The sequence below is a fragment of the Pistacia vera genome, unplaced genomic scaffold (genome assembly GCF_008641045.1).
Source record: "Pistacia vera cultivar Batoury unplaced genomic scaffold, PisVer_v2 Contig100, whole genome shotgun sequence".
NCBI lineage: Eukaryota > Viridiplantae > Streptophyta > Magnoliopsida > Sapindales > Anacardiaceae > Pistacia > Pistacia vera.
In genome coordinates, this window is record NW_022195028.1 from 1,627,483 (window position 1) to 1,642,643 (window position 15,161).

At 29.7% G+C, this 15,161-nt stretch overlaps 1 protein-coding gene across 1 annotated transcript; it reads right to left on the minus strand.

Moving 5' to 3' along the window:
• Nucleotides 1–1,672: 1,672 nt before the first annotated feature.
• LOC116123395 (F-box/LRR-repeat protein At3g48880-like) lies at nucleotides 1,673–2,771 on the minus strand. The gene is made up of 2 exons (XM_031409198.1): nucleotides 2,413–2,771; nucleotides 1,673–2,237 (listed from the first exon to the last, which is right to left on the minus strand). The coding sequence occupies exons 1-2, from the start codon at nucleotides 2,769–2,771 to the stop codon at nucleotides 1,673–1,675; spliced, it is 924 nt and encodes a 307-aa protein (XP_031265058.1).
• Between the last annotated feature and the right edge of the window lie 12,390 nt (nucleotides 2,772–15,161).

A 15,161-nucleotide genomic window follows, 5' to 3' on the forward strand; every position in this document is an offset into this window, starting at 1 on the left:
AATAGCAGGTCTTTCCATTTTGAAGATCCTTGCAGAAGCGGATAATAAGCATGATTCGCTACTACTTGGAACACATTTGTTCTTCATGGAATATGATAGAAATAGAGGATTACGACTACTCATTGCAACTTGCAAACAAGATGACAAGCAAACAATGTATCAAACTGTCGTTGCTCTAATCACTACGCACGACAATAGAGGTATAAAAATTCTAATGAAATTAATGAAACTAAGCAATCAATTCCACAGACTGAAAAATTGCAGGGAAGTTTTCAAATCCATGACTCCAACTGCGACAATTCTCATTAAAAGAAGAATGTTTCGGATTTGCGACAAACATAAGCAACATCGTATGCATTGGGACAGATCAATGTCACCAGAAAGTATCACTTGTCCAAGATGTAACATAGATTACCAGATAGTATGTATGAAATATAATTTTTAGTTCATTCCTTATATGATTTATTACACATGTAAAAATTTAAATGCTTTTTAATTTGTTTTGAAAATACAAGTTAAAATTCATTGCATTGTCTACACATGTTTGACAAACGTCAATCTAAATACATTATAATATAAATTAACAAAATCTATTAATAAGTAATCCGATAGCAGATCGAAAAGAACTTCCGTTATATTACCAACCAAATTAAATCCCACGCCAAACGATAACATTCATTTGGAGCACAGCTGCCGAACCATGATTGACAATCCAACCAATATATTATAATATCATCATGACGTTTCTAATTTGAATACTTAACAAAATACTTATTACGTTTGCCACCATTTCGTATCCTTTTATCCAAAAAGTTATTAACATTTTTTCAATCAACATGTTTACTTATTACTAAACACTTATTTGTTTTCCCGAAGCAACTTTTATATTCTCAAAAAACAAATAAATAATTTTAAATTTTAAATAAATATTTTATATAATATTAAAATGATACCAACAAAAATTCAGAGAAATCATTGACCAGATGTTAAGATTAATAATTATACCTTTATAATTATTAATATCAATCGTAGACAGATGTTATTAAATCACTCATGTAAATTGAGAAGACTACCCGAATATTATATGACCTATTAATTCCGCATGTTTTCTTTAAGTATCAACAACATTTTAAATGACAATGTTACGAATTTTACAAAGCCAAAACGACAGTGCACAGTAAAACTTTAATATTACCACTTCAGCCGAACAATGTCACTATAACTTATCATCAAGGTATAAAAGAAGCGAAACTCAAAGATTCCTTCAAAATCTCATGATCAAATACTAAACCTGACAATAGAAAAGAACTCCACAATAACAATTACAAAATAAATAACATGAATTGAAATATATAAAATACTCAATTGTGTATTAGTTTGAAACCAATTCATTTGAAATAACATTAATGAATAACGAAAGATAAATTTGAAACAACAAAAAGTAAAATTTTAACATGTGTACATAATTATGCTGACAGATAATACTTTTCCCATGGGAGAAGATCATCATGCAAGTATTACAATGTTAACAACCTAAAACGAAAGCCTTAAGAGCATGAAAACCTAAAACACAACAGACCAATTCTATATATGCTTATTCAACAACATATTATCTATATATTACATACAAGCAAAACAAAATATTAAAATTACAATCTCTACAGCATCCTAATCAAAGAGCAAGAGACCTTGCCTCATCCATTTTCGATAGACCTTCCTCATACTTGTACCACCTCATAAAGCCTTCATCACTTCGAGTACACTGGCACATGATGCACGAGTGCTCAATACATGTTAAGAACTCACGTAATCGAGCAGCCTTTTCCAAGATAATTTTATCTGGCTTCTTAATAATTTTTTCGAGCATCACTGGAGAAAGAAGTGGACCTTCTATAAGAAGACTATGTGATATGTTGAGGACTTTCAGATTTGGTAGGTCATCCAATATAAGCAATAGGGCATCCTTAACTATCGATGAGCATCTCAAGCTCAAAACCTTTAAATTTGGAAGAAATCTGACTATCATAGAAGCAAAGAGAACATCAAAAGGACCCATGATCTTGAGTTCATTGAAGTTCTTACAATTTACAGCTATTTCCTTTATAAGATAAGGCGGATTTACTATACTAGGCATTGTCAGGGATTTGAGAGATCTCCATGTACGAATGGCCTTGCAAATTACATCCTTCTTTATTCTATTCCAAGCTGGCATAACGAGATGCCTCAGATGGGGGCACCTGCAAACAACAATATATGGTGCGTTACTTCCCAATTCATTGTACCAAAAAGAAAATTAAAGGTGATGGTCACTGGTACCCAAGGCAATGCCAAAGACTCGGTCAATAAACAGTGAGAATAAAAAAACAAAATTACCTTTCAACAAGGTTTTAAACAGAAACATAAAAAAATTACCTTTCAGCAATATAAGTAAATTGTTCGTCCCCTGCATACAAATTGAAGTGAAAAATCAAGGTTCTTATCTGTCCCCTACTAAGACTCAACGAAATTTTCAACAAACAAGTCAATGCCTTATCAGAAAATTCATCCACATAAACATATGACTCTAATAGGATTTTGATAAAATTTGATCTCAACATTGACAAATCAAGAGTTTTCCAAAGTAGAGGATCACAGCAAGCTGAATGCCATGAATTACAAACGTGAGCAATGCCTAAAGTCAACTGTAAAACATCAAAACATAGGAAGATTTTCACCAATAAGTCAGTGTCCAGATCCTTCCATCTTCTTACAGTAGAGGCACCCTCTTTCATTTAACCAGTTGCCCAATTATCTCATAGAACTTTCAGAGCATCAGACACCTACATAAGATATGCACATAATTCATGTACTATGCAAAAAATATCATCCAATACATTAAGTTATATGAATTTAAAAAGATTTGTATTAATCAAATGTATCAAATACTTAATATACCTATGTAGGGATATAGATGAATGCAAACCGTTTACACTTAAGATAAATGAATACTTAACATTAAATGATTATGAGCAAAAAAGTTTATATTCGTTGAATAGAATAAACAATGAAGGAACAATATCTTATATTTATAACAAAATCGAATAATTAATGTTCAACAAAATAAAAATACCATCATTAATTTAGAAAAATACTAAAAACGAGTTTTGAAAATAACAACGCTAATTCTCATTAATAATTAACATGATAATATCTACCAAATCCAAACACATAGAAAATTGTTCGCTATCCAATATCTACACAAAAATTATATAAACCACTAATACCATAACAAATTTATTATTTCAATATACTTACATTGATAAAAACACCACCAGAACAGCATGATTCCTTACAAAAGAACAAAAACATGTTACAATTATGGTCACAAATATTGCATTGAATCATTGCAAAAGCAATTCAGAATAACAACACCACTCTTCAAGCAATACGATTAACGTAAGTTTTACTAATATCATCATGTTTTGTTAATATGTTAATTTCATTGTTTTGTTAGTCATATAGAAAACCGTATGTCGACTCCCAACAATTGAAACAGATTATGCAGAATCACTTGTGTCTTTAATTATTAACAACTTTCTAATATATAAAAACCAAAATACATGTTAGAATGGATATTTAACCGAACCATATTTTTCACACTTTTTTATTGTTAACTTCTTCATCATACAAGTAATGATATTATGATTACCAACTGTTTGAAACTATTATTTACACCATTTTTTTTTTTTTTTTGGTGGATCTTGTGTTTGGAAAACACTTTTTTTTTTTTATTATGGATTTTGTGTTTGAAAACCACTATTTAATTTACAATTTACAGGTGCAAGTGTCTAAACCAACAGTCAAACGTAAAGCAAGTCTTACATAGAAGAAACATCTTCAAACAACGACACAAATACTAGCAATAAAAACTGCAGGGCTTTCAATTCTGAAGATCCTTGTAGAAGTAGAAAATAACCATGCTTCACTACTGCTTGGAACGCATTTGTTCTTCATAGAACATGATAGAAACACAGGACTACAACTACTGATTGCATCTTGCAAACAAGATAACCAACAAGCAATGTATCAAACCGATGTTGCTCTAATCACTATGCATGATAGTAGAGGTGTAAATATTCTAATGAAATTAGTGAAAGTAACCAATCAATTACACAAACTGAAAATTACAGGGAAGTGTTCAAGTCCATGACTACAACTGCGACAATTCTCATTAAAAGGAGAATATTTCGTATTTGCGACAAAGAGAATCAAAATCGTATACATTAAACCAGATCAACGTCACCAGAAAATATCACATGTAACGTAAAGTACCAAATAGTATGTATGAAATATAATTTTTAGCGAGCTCTTTATATTATTTATTACACATGTAAGAATATCTCAGTAAAAGTGTTATTCTCTATATTCAATTTTATCATTGGATTGTCTACACATGTTTGACAAACATCTATCTAAATATATTATAATGTAAATTAACAAAATCTATAAATAAACATTCCTATCACACATCGAAAAAACTTCAATTCTATTACGAACCAATTTAAATCCCACGCTAATGTTGGAGTAGGTGCCCTAGAGCCAATCAATTATTGTGGAATTGACTCTTTGTAATAATGTTTATTAATCAATAAAAGGCATTTTATTCTATATCGCATAAATCATTATTATTGCAATATGTATTGATATATGTCCTTAGAATGGTAGAACCGTGACGACGGTATCAAGTGTTTCAAATCTTGATAGTGAGAACCCTATGAGCACATATGGTGCCCATTCTAGAAACGTCCGTAGCCCCAGTATTATTCTGAAGTAAGGGCACAGATAATACGGTAAGGCTATCATAGTGTTGAACGACCCTGTCAAAAGGCAGTGACTGATCTCACTTGTCAAGGTTGTTTGGTGACAACTTGGNGTATACATTGGACTAGATCAACGTCACCAGAAAATATCACATGTCCAAGATGTAATGTAGATTACCAAATAGTATGTATGAAATATAATTTTTAGTGAGCTCTTTATATTATTTATTACACATGTAAAAATATCTCAATAAAAGTGTTATTCTCTATATTCAATTTTATCATTGGATTGTCTACACATACTTGATAAACATCGATCTAAATATATTATAATGTAAATTAAAAAAAAATGTATAAATAAACAGTCCTATCGCACATTGAAAAAAACTTCGATTCTATTACGAACCAATTTAAATCCCATGCTAAATGATAACATTCATTTGAAGCACGATTGGCGAACCATTATTCACTGTACAAACAATATATTATAATATCATCATCACATTTCTGACTTGAATACTTAACAGAATAATTATTATGTTTGTTACCGTTTCGTATCCTCTTATACAAGAACTTATTAACGTTTCTTCAATCAACGTGTTTTCTTATTCCTAGACATTTATTTATTTTCCCAAAGAACCTTTGGTATTCTCAAAACCAGATTTAGATAACAATATTGACTCCTATTAATAATAAACATCAATCTAAATATATTATAATCTTAATTAAAAAAAAAAAAAAAACTAGAAATAACCATTTCTATTACATGTTTAAAAAAAAAAATTGTACCATTATTGATCAAACAAGATCAAAGTCGAACTATATGCATGTTTCATAACCATATTACCGAACCGCAATTAAAAAATTAATAAATATATTGTGACATTGTCATATCATCTCTGGCTTAGATCACATTGTTTGTTTATCATAATAACTCAACATCTTGCTGAACCATTATTAACTATCTAACAAATATGCTGCACACTTAACAAAATATTTATTACGGTTTTCTTTAATATTGTATGAATAGTATACTAATATTCCGTATTACCTTATCCAAATAATTATTAACACTTTTTCGATTGATGCGTTTATTTAGTACTAATTATCTGCTCATATTCCACCTTTTTGTATCCTATTCTCCTATAAATGCTCTAACATCAATCACCCATTTAACTTTCTTCAGATACTATACACTTTAACTGTTCATTTCTTCTCCAAAACTTAATTTGAAAATGGCTGACAAAACATCACAACCAAAAGAATATGCAATGAATTCCAGCAATGACCACAACAACAATAGTTCTCCATCGAAACAACCAGAAGGTATAAATATTGCACATCTTTTGTATCATATATTACAAAATCGCAAACAAAACGATGATACATATTTGCCGCAATATAAAAACCATTAAAAAAATAATTTTTTTGATATGTCGAGAATTCATCTCATAATTATATTTACACATTCATGTTACCGTTTCCATATATTTATAAAATTTGATTGTAAATTGTTTTTGCAATTGTTTTAGACATTTTTCAGGAAATGCTGGAATTAAGGGAGATTTTCAAAAAAGTTAAGAACAATCTGGATGATCTACATATTGCACGAGACAAATTCAGAGAAGTCGTTGACCAGATGTTACAGATCATGAAATCTACCATGGATATTATTTATAACCTAAACAAAAGAGAGTATGCATATGCACTAGAGGAATTGAACAACTATAAGAAAAATAAAAATAAAGACTATATTGTCCAAACCCACTTCACAGTACGAAAAGGCGATGTACTTATTTTTTTTATAATAAAATTTTATTCTCTATATTCAATTTTATCTTGATTTTAGTGTACTCATTAATTGATTGAAAATTGTGCTCCATGATAACACCTTATTTTTTTATTTAATTCTTCCATCTTCACACATTGGATCAGTACTAATAATAATTATATAAGTACATTAGATAGATTAATCATCTTGACTGCAAAGAATCATATACTGTGAGAAAAAAATTTACCGGTTAATGTCAAACGTTAAAATGAACTTAATATAAATTTTAAGTTTAAATAATTAATCTTCATAATATTAACTGTTAACACAACTTTGTACATATATAGAAGTTATTTTTACTCTAAAACTTGTATAATCTAACAATTATCATCTCTTGATCTAATTTCTTTATTCTGTTATGATAAATTTGTTTACAACCTCAAGTAACACGTTAAGATAAATCAATTATTATTATTTTTTTTAATCAACCAAATTAAATTTGCCCTAAACCATTATTCACAATCCAGCCAATATATTATAATATCATAATGACGTTTCTTACTTGACTACTTAACAAAGTATTTATTACATTTGCTACCGTTTCATATCCTCTTATCCAGAAAGCTATTAACGTTTTTTCAATCAATACGTTTACTTATTACTAGACATTTATTGGTTTTCCCAAAGCACCTTTTGTATTCTCAAAAATCAAATAAATACTTTTAAATTTTAAATAAATAATTAACATAACATTAAAGTGATACGAACTTAAATCACTCATTCAAGTTGAGAAGACTACCTAAACACATCTGTTTCTTTTGTATTCCTAATTAAATAGAACACATCTATCAATAACATCAATACCCTTCTCATTATACTTTTTGATTGATGTGATTGATATTTTGATGATATCTCGTGTTGTACCGTGTGCATACTAATCAAATATCTAAAATATTTAATATACCTATATAAAAATTAACATGAATGCAAACCGTTTACATTTAAATATAAGTAAGACTTGACATTAAATGATTAATACAACTATCATTATTTTACAAAACTATTAAAAACCAGATTCGGATGAGAACGTTGACTCCTATTAATAACAAACAGAGCATTATTTAAGTAGTTGAAATACCAAAAAAAGGAAGGAAAAAAAATTGTTCGCTACCTACACACGAACTATATAAACCACAGATACCATATCAACAACATTATTTCTATATACTTGCATCCAAAAACCACCACCAAGACTTCATGATTCCTTTCAAATTAACAAAAAAACAACCCACAAGTCTGTTACAATTATCGTCAGAAATTCTACAACGAATCATTGTAAAAGCAACCGACAAAGATCACACCACTTTACAAGCAATACGGTTAACATAAGTTTTACTAAAACCATTGTATTTCAGTAATCTATTGATTTCATTGTTTTCTTACTCACACCGAAAATGATATTATACAAAATGGTTAAATATACAACTAATAACAATAAGATAGTACTTTGTTCCGCATCAGTCTTATAACAATAATGATTAACCATAGAAATGGCTCTCCTGAACGATCTTCATCTTTAGTTGTTAATAGTTTTTTAATAAACAAAAAAAAAAAATGCATTTTAGGATCCATATTTAAGTGAGTCATATTTGGTACACTTATTTATTCTTAATTGATTAATCATAAGGTAATGGTATTATCATTCCCAACTATGGATTTTTTTTCAACTATTATGAATCTTGTGCTTCAAAACCATTACTTACCGTACAATTTATAGGTGCAAATCTTTGAACAAACAAGCAAACATAAAACAAATATTACAAAGAATGGACATTTCGAAACAACAACACAAACTACCAACAATAACGACAGTGGGACTTTCAATTATGAAGACACTTGCAAAAGCAGAAAATAAACAAGCTTTGCTATTGTTGGGAACACATTTGTTCTTCATCAAACATAATACATATATGGGATTGAAACTACTGATTGCAGTTTGCCAAAAATATAACATGCAAGCAATGTATCACACTGCCATTGCTCTGCTTACTGTACATGACAACAGAGGTATACAAATTCTAATGAAATTAGTAAAACTACCTAATCATTTCTACAAACTGAAATATTGCAGGAAAGAATTCAAGTCCCTAACTCCAACTACAACAATTCTCATTAAGAGACAAATATTTGGGACTTTCAACAAGAGCAATCAAAATCGTATACACTGGGACATATCAATGTCACCAAAAAATATCACATGTCATAGATGTAACGTGGATTACCAAATAGTCTGTATGAAATTTATTTTTTAGTAAGTTTCGTGTGTAATTTCTTGCACATGTACAAAGTTCAAATGCTTTTTAGTTTAATTTGAAAATAAAAGTTAAAACTCATTCAATTATCAGCGATTGATCCAAATATTTAATAACTTATAAAGAGAAATTCATCACAAGATCACAATGATCAGTAAGAGGTAAACAATATTTAATAAAAATATTAAATACCAATGATTATGACAATTTCAAATAATAAAAAATGTTCGACAAACAACCATCTAAATACTGTTCCTATAACATATAAAAATAAATTTCCATTCCATTATTCATTAGATTGAATTCTACGCCGAACCACAACACATTTTGGAAACTTGCCTGCCGAGCCATATTTATTTCGTTCTCCTTTAATGCACCACAAACAGTTTTGCTACAATGTAATGCCCCACTTGAGGTACGTAGTTAAATTGTGTTGTATTGCTTGAATGTTTATTGAATTGTTCTCATTTGAGCTTGCATGGTGTTATTTTCAGTTGGTTGACCCTTAGTTGGATGGATGAGTTGGTTTGGTTAAGTGTTTGCCCTGATTTTGGTTGAGGCTTGGTGAATGTTTGAATTTCAATCTTCGCCGNAAGAATGTACAAAGGCCTAATAAAAGGCGACTAGCCTGTTTTGGGACATGCCCCAAAAATAGGAAACAAAAGAAACAAGCCTACAAACAGCCATCCGCTCTAGGGGTTTATCTAAAACCACAAAGGGAGATAAACACCAAGAAGAAAGGAAAGAGAACACCAAAAAATCCCACCTACCATAGGACACCACCATCCTTCAATTCTCACAAGCTTTCATTCAATTTTCCAACGATTTTTGGAGAGCTTTTGACTAGAAGTTGATACAAGTTGATCCTAAGCACTTAAAGGTAAGAATCCTTACTCTAGATGTGAATTTTTATTAGTGTAAGAGTAGGATCCTTACTAAGTTGGTGTTTAAGGTTTAAGAGAAAGCATCAAGCCATCAAGAGTAGAGAGCTTAAGTGGATTCTACTTGAGTATAAGGTAAGTAAATCCACCTAAGTTGTGATTTGCATGATTGAATGATGTGTAGAGCTTTATATATGATTAATGCTTGGATTTTTATGTTTGAAATGAGTTGATGGATTTATGAATGAGTTTAATGTTGATTTATGGAGAAATTTCCACCATGAGAAGTGTGGATTGTGTTGATAAATTTTGGTAGAAGTATGGATAGAATTAGAAAAATTTGAGAGGAATATTTGAAGTGTGTTTTCTTTGCAGGATGTTTGATAATTTGAAGGGGTTGAACTCCAATTTTGGATTGTTAAGAAAGAAGTAGAACTATAGTGAGAGTAGGGTTTATGTATGCACACATATTATTTGATGAAATGCCTAAGAGAAGCATGAGTAAAAGTAGAGAACCTTACTTTATGCAACATAGCATATTTGCATTTCATGAGTGCATATAGAAAGATTCTAGGCATGAGCCATCCATATGCATATGTTTATATGTGTAACCATTAAAGAAAGAAATATGAGTAATGAGAAAGAAACATTATAAGAATAGAGATAAAGAAAAGAATAAATTCTCTTAGAATAAAGAGAAAGAAAGAATTAGCACTAGAGAATAAAGTGAATAAAAAAGTGCTAAAGAAGAGAAAAGATAATAGGTTGTGCGATGGGGAGCCTGTGAGTGTAGAAATTTCCCGCATGTAAACCGCCGTGAGAGAGCGGTCTCCGCCTTGAGAGAGTGGAATGAGAATTGGAAAAGGAATTTGTATAGCCGTGAAAATACATGCGGATGAGAGCTATACACGAGAGAGAGTACACTCACCTGGTCAAGGGTTCCGAATCCATGCATCGCCCAAGACCGAATAAAAAAAAAAAAAAAACCAAATGAAAAAGAATAAAGAATAAGAATGAGAAAGACAAGAAAAGAAAGAAAATGCATTGCCTTGCATTAGTGCATATGAATCTCATCCGTACATGTTATCATGCTATCTCTCACAACTGATGAGAATAGAGAGAAAGAAAAGAACAGTAGAAACAGAGAAAGAACAAGAGAGATTGAATATGAGAAAGTGGCAAGAGTAAGGAAAGAATTGAAAGGTGATACACGGGGATAGCGAAGTAGAAGATTACTTACTGAGCATCTTTGTGCTCACCCCGTTGTTTTCTATGTTTTTGCAGGACATAGGTGAGGACATGGTCAGATGGACATTGGTAAGCGGAGAGACTTGACTACACTGTCCACTGTTTTGAGAGTCCTTTTGTACAAATGATACTGTACTATGTAAAGAATGTATATATTAAGTAAAGAAAAATTTTTTGGGCCCAATTATTTTAATAAGTATACTTTTGTTTTCATTAATATATTATATGAATATGATAGTAGAAAGAAGTCGTTACATACAAGTTGTCAACACTTTTTCAATCAATGTGTCTATCTTTTGTTAGATGTCTATTAATTTTCCCATAGCAACTTTCATACTGAGTGATACAGTACCCTAGATACTCTACTAACGTTTCGTATCACCTTATCCAAATTATTATTAACACTTTTTCGATCGACATATTTATTTATTACCAGATGTTTGTTCATATTCCTCCTTTTCGTATCCTGTACTCTTATAAATATTATTTTGATACTTGACAAAATATTTATTGTCTATCCTTTGAAAATGTATCAATAAGATTTTATTATTAGTAAATCACATTGTTTGTTTATCATAATAACTCAACATCTTGCCGAACCTTTATTAACTACCTAACTAATATGCTACACACTTAACAAAAATATTTATTACGATTTTCTTTAATATTGTACAGATAGTCTACTAATGTTTCTTATTACCTTTTCCAAACAATTATTAACCCTTTTTCGATCGACACGTTTATTTATTACCAGATGTTGTTTATATTCCACCTTTTCATATCTTATTCTCCTATAAATATTGCTCTAACATCAATCACCCATTTAACTTTCTTCAGATACTATAAACTGTAAATTTTCATCTCTTCTCCAAAACTTAATTCAAAGATGGCTGACAAAACATCACAACCAGAAGAATCTGCAGCGAATACCAGCAACGACCTCAACAACAATAATTCTCCACTGAGGCAACTAGAAGGTATAAACACATCCTTTGTATCATAAATTACAAAATCGCAAACAAAACCATGATACATATTTGCGGGAATATAAAAACCACTAAAAAAAGAATTATTTTTTTTTTGATATGTCGAGAGTTCATCTGATAATTATATTTACACATTCATGTTACACTTTCCATATATTTATAAAAATTGATTGTATATTGTTTCTACAATTGGTTTAGACATTTTTTAGGGAATGCCGGAATTGAGAGAGATTTTCAAAAAAGTTGAGACCAATCTAGATGATCTACATACTAGAGACAAATTCGCAGAAATCATTGACCAACTATTACAAATCATGGAATTTGCCATGGGTGTTATTTATAACCTAAACAAAAGAGAGTATGCATATGCACTAGAGGAATTGAACTACTATAAGAAAAATATAAAATAAAGTCTATATTGTCCAAACTCACTTCATAGTATAAAAAAAACGATGTACTTATTTCTTTTATAATAAAAGTATTATTCTCTATATTTTATTTTATCTTGATTCTAGTGTTGCTCATTAATTAATTGAAAATTGTTCTATATTCAATTTTATCTTGATTTTAGTGTTGCACGTTAATTGATTGAAAATTATTCTCCATCGTAACACGTTACTTTTGATTGAATTCTTCCATCTTCACACATTGGATGAGTACTAACAATAATTATATAAGTACATTACATAGACATTCTAAAAATCTAACAATTTTCAAGAAAAATGTATAAAGATTGGAAATTAGTCTGTTTTTAAACCTGAACTTTGAAAGAATCCTATACTATGAAAAAAAAAAAGTCAATATCAAACATAAAAATGAACTCGATATAAATTTTAAGTTCAAATAATTGATTTTCATAATATTAATTGATATTANTATAAATATTGCTCTGACATCAATCACCCATTTAACTTTCTTCAGATACTATAAACTGTAAATTTTCATCTCTTCTCCAAAACTTAATTCAAAGATGGCTGACAAAACATCACAACCAGAAGAATCTGCAATGAATACCGGCAACGGCCTCAACAACAATAATTCTCCACTGAGGCAACTAGAAGGTATAAACGTTCCACATCCTTTGTATCATAAATTACAAAATCTCAAACAAAACCATGATACATATTTGCGGGAATATAAAAACCACTAAAAAAAAAGATTTTTTTTTTTTAATATGTCGAGAGTTCATCTGATAATTATATTTACACATTCATGTTACCCTTTCCATATATTTATAAAAATTGATTGTATATTGTTTCTGCAATTGGTTCAGACATTTTTCAGGGAATGCCAAAATTGAGAGAGATTTTCAAAAAAGTTGAGACCAATCTGGATGATCTACATACTGCAAGAGACAAATTCGTAGAAGTCATTGACCAACTATTACAAATCATGGAATCTGCCATGGATGTTATATATAACCTAAACAAAAGAGAGTATGCATATGTACTAGAGGAATTGAACAACTATAAGAAAAATATAAAATAGAGTCTATATTGTTCAAACTCACTTCACAGTATAAAAAAGCGATGTTATTATTTCTTTTATAATAAAAGTATTATTCTCTATATTCTATTTTATCTTGATTCTGATGTTGCTCATTAATTAATTGAAAATTGTTCTATATTCAATTTTATCTTGATTTTGGTGTTGCACATTAATTGATTGAAAATTATTTTCCATCGTAACATGTTACTTTTGATTTAATTCTTCCATCTTCACACATTGGATGAGTATTAACAATAATTATATAAGTACATTACATAGACATTCTAAAAATCTAACAATTTCAAGAAAAATGTATAAAGATGGAAATTAGTCTGTAAAGATAAGTTATAATTTTCTAATTCCTACCTTAAGGAAAGTTGCTTCTACATAGTAATAATTATCTGTATATTACAAAAAAATATATATTATGTAAAATTAAAGGTTTAAAATAAAATAAAATATTTATTTAAAATTGTTTGGGACAATGATTTATACTTTAGAGTTGTTATCACATCTTTTACCTTACGAGTACGTAATATCTCGTTAACATGGATACCTTCTTGTTGATGCCAAAATATTTTTAGATTCTCAAGCATGTTTAGAGCTTCATGGCACAAGACTTTTTGTATTTCCATACTATTATCCTTAGGATTATTTCCTTTCTCTTCTTGTCTAATTGCAACAATGGTTTCTCCTTTAGTTAAAGTATACATGATTTGTTATTCATTTGGATAATTGAAGAAAACATTAATATTCATTCGATTAGTGTAGTGAGGTTGTCGAATCTGATCACTCAATTCTATAGTGACTCTTTTATTCTCCTCATCCACTTTATTTGTAACTTACAATTTATTGACATTAGTAGTCCTAATTTTGCAGCGCTTAAAACCATTGATAATTGTCTGTGGCTTCACATCAATTGACTATGTATCAACTGCATTTACAGTTCTATCAATGACACTTATTTTTGTTGGTTCTAAGAAACGATCTTTTATTCGTTTCAAAAGTAGGCAATCGAAGCACTGAATTGAAATCCTAATATTACTAAAATATGAATTGAAATCCTAATACTGTACTACTAAAACATGTATTATAAAATAAAAAATCAAAACTATAATTTTTATAACTACACCTCCCTTAAGTTATAACCTCTTTATAGTAATAAAATTTGTTAGTCCTACCATTATGACTATAGAGAGGTTTTACTGCATATATACCTCGTTAATAAATGAAGAGAATCTTACTTGCATAATTTTATTTACAGAAACTTATCTTGAAAATAAACGTGAATTGAATAGACCTCATTTAAAATTTATGTTACGAGATTCATCATAAACAATTGTTTTGTATGAAAAACATAAAAAGTTTGATAATTAGAGATTTTTGATTTTGGAGGCAGAGTCAAGACTCTAAAATTCATCGATGCGTTAAATGACTTTTAACGGTCACTAGTTTCGCAGCATTTCCCCCAAAAGCAAGCGCGGCGGGGGCGGCGACCACTATTGAGGTCAAAGTCAAACCAAGGCTTTCTTCTTTCTTGATCTTGACACACAAAATTGCATTACAAAAACCAAACGTGAAACAATTATATACGGAACTGTCAAAGCAATTAAAAAAGCTCTAGTCTTCTCTCTCATTCGTCTTAACATTACCAAACTATTTCAACTGTCTTCTTC

Bases quoted from the DNA above. Each gene is read 5' to 3' on its own strand.
- LOC116123395 (XM_031409198.1), bottom strand. From the start codon at position 2,771: ATGAAAGAGGGTGCCTCTACTGTAAGAAGATGGAAGGATCTGGACACT. The intron at 2,238-2,412 runs GTAATTTTTTTA...TGTTGTTTGCAG, and splicing joins TTTACTTATATTGCTGAAAG to GTGCCCCCATCTGAGGCATC.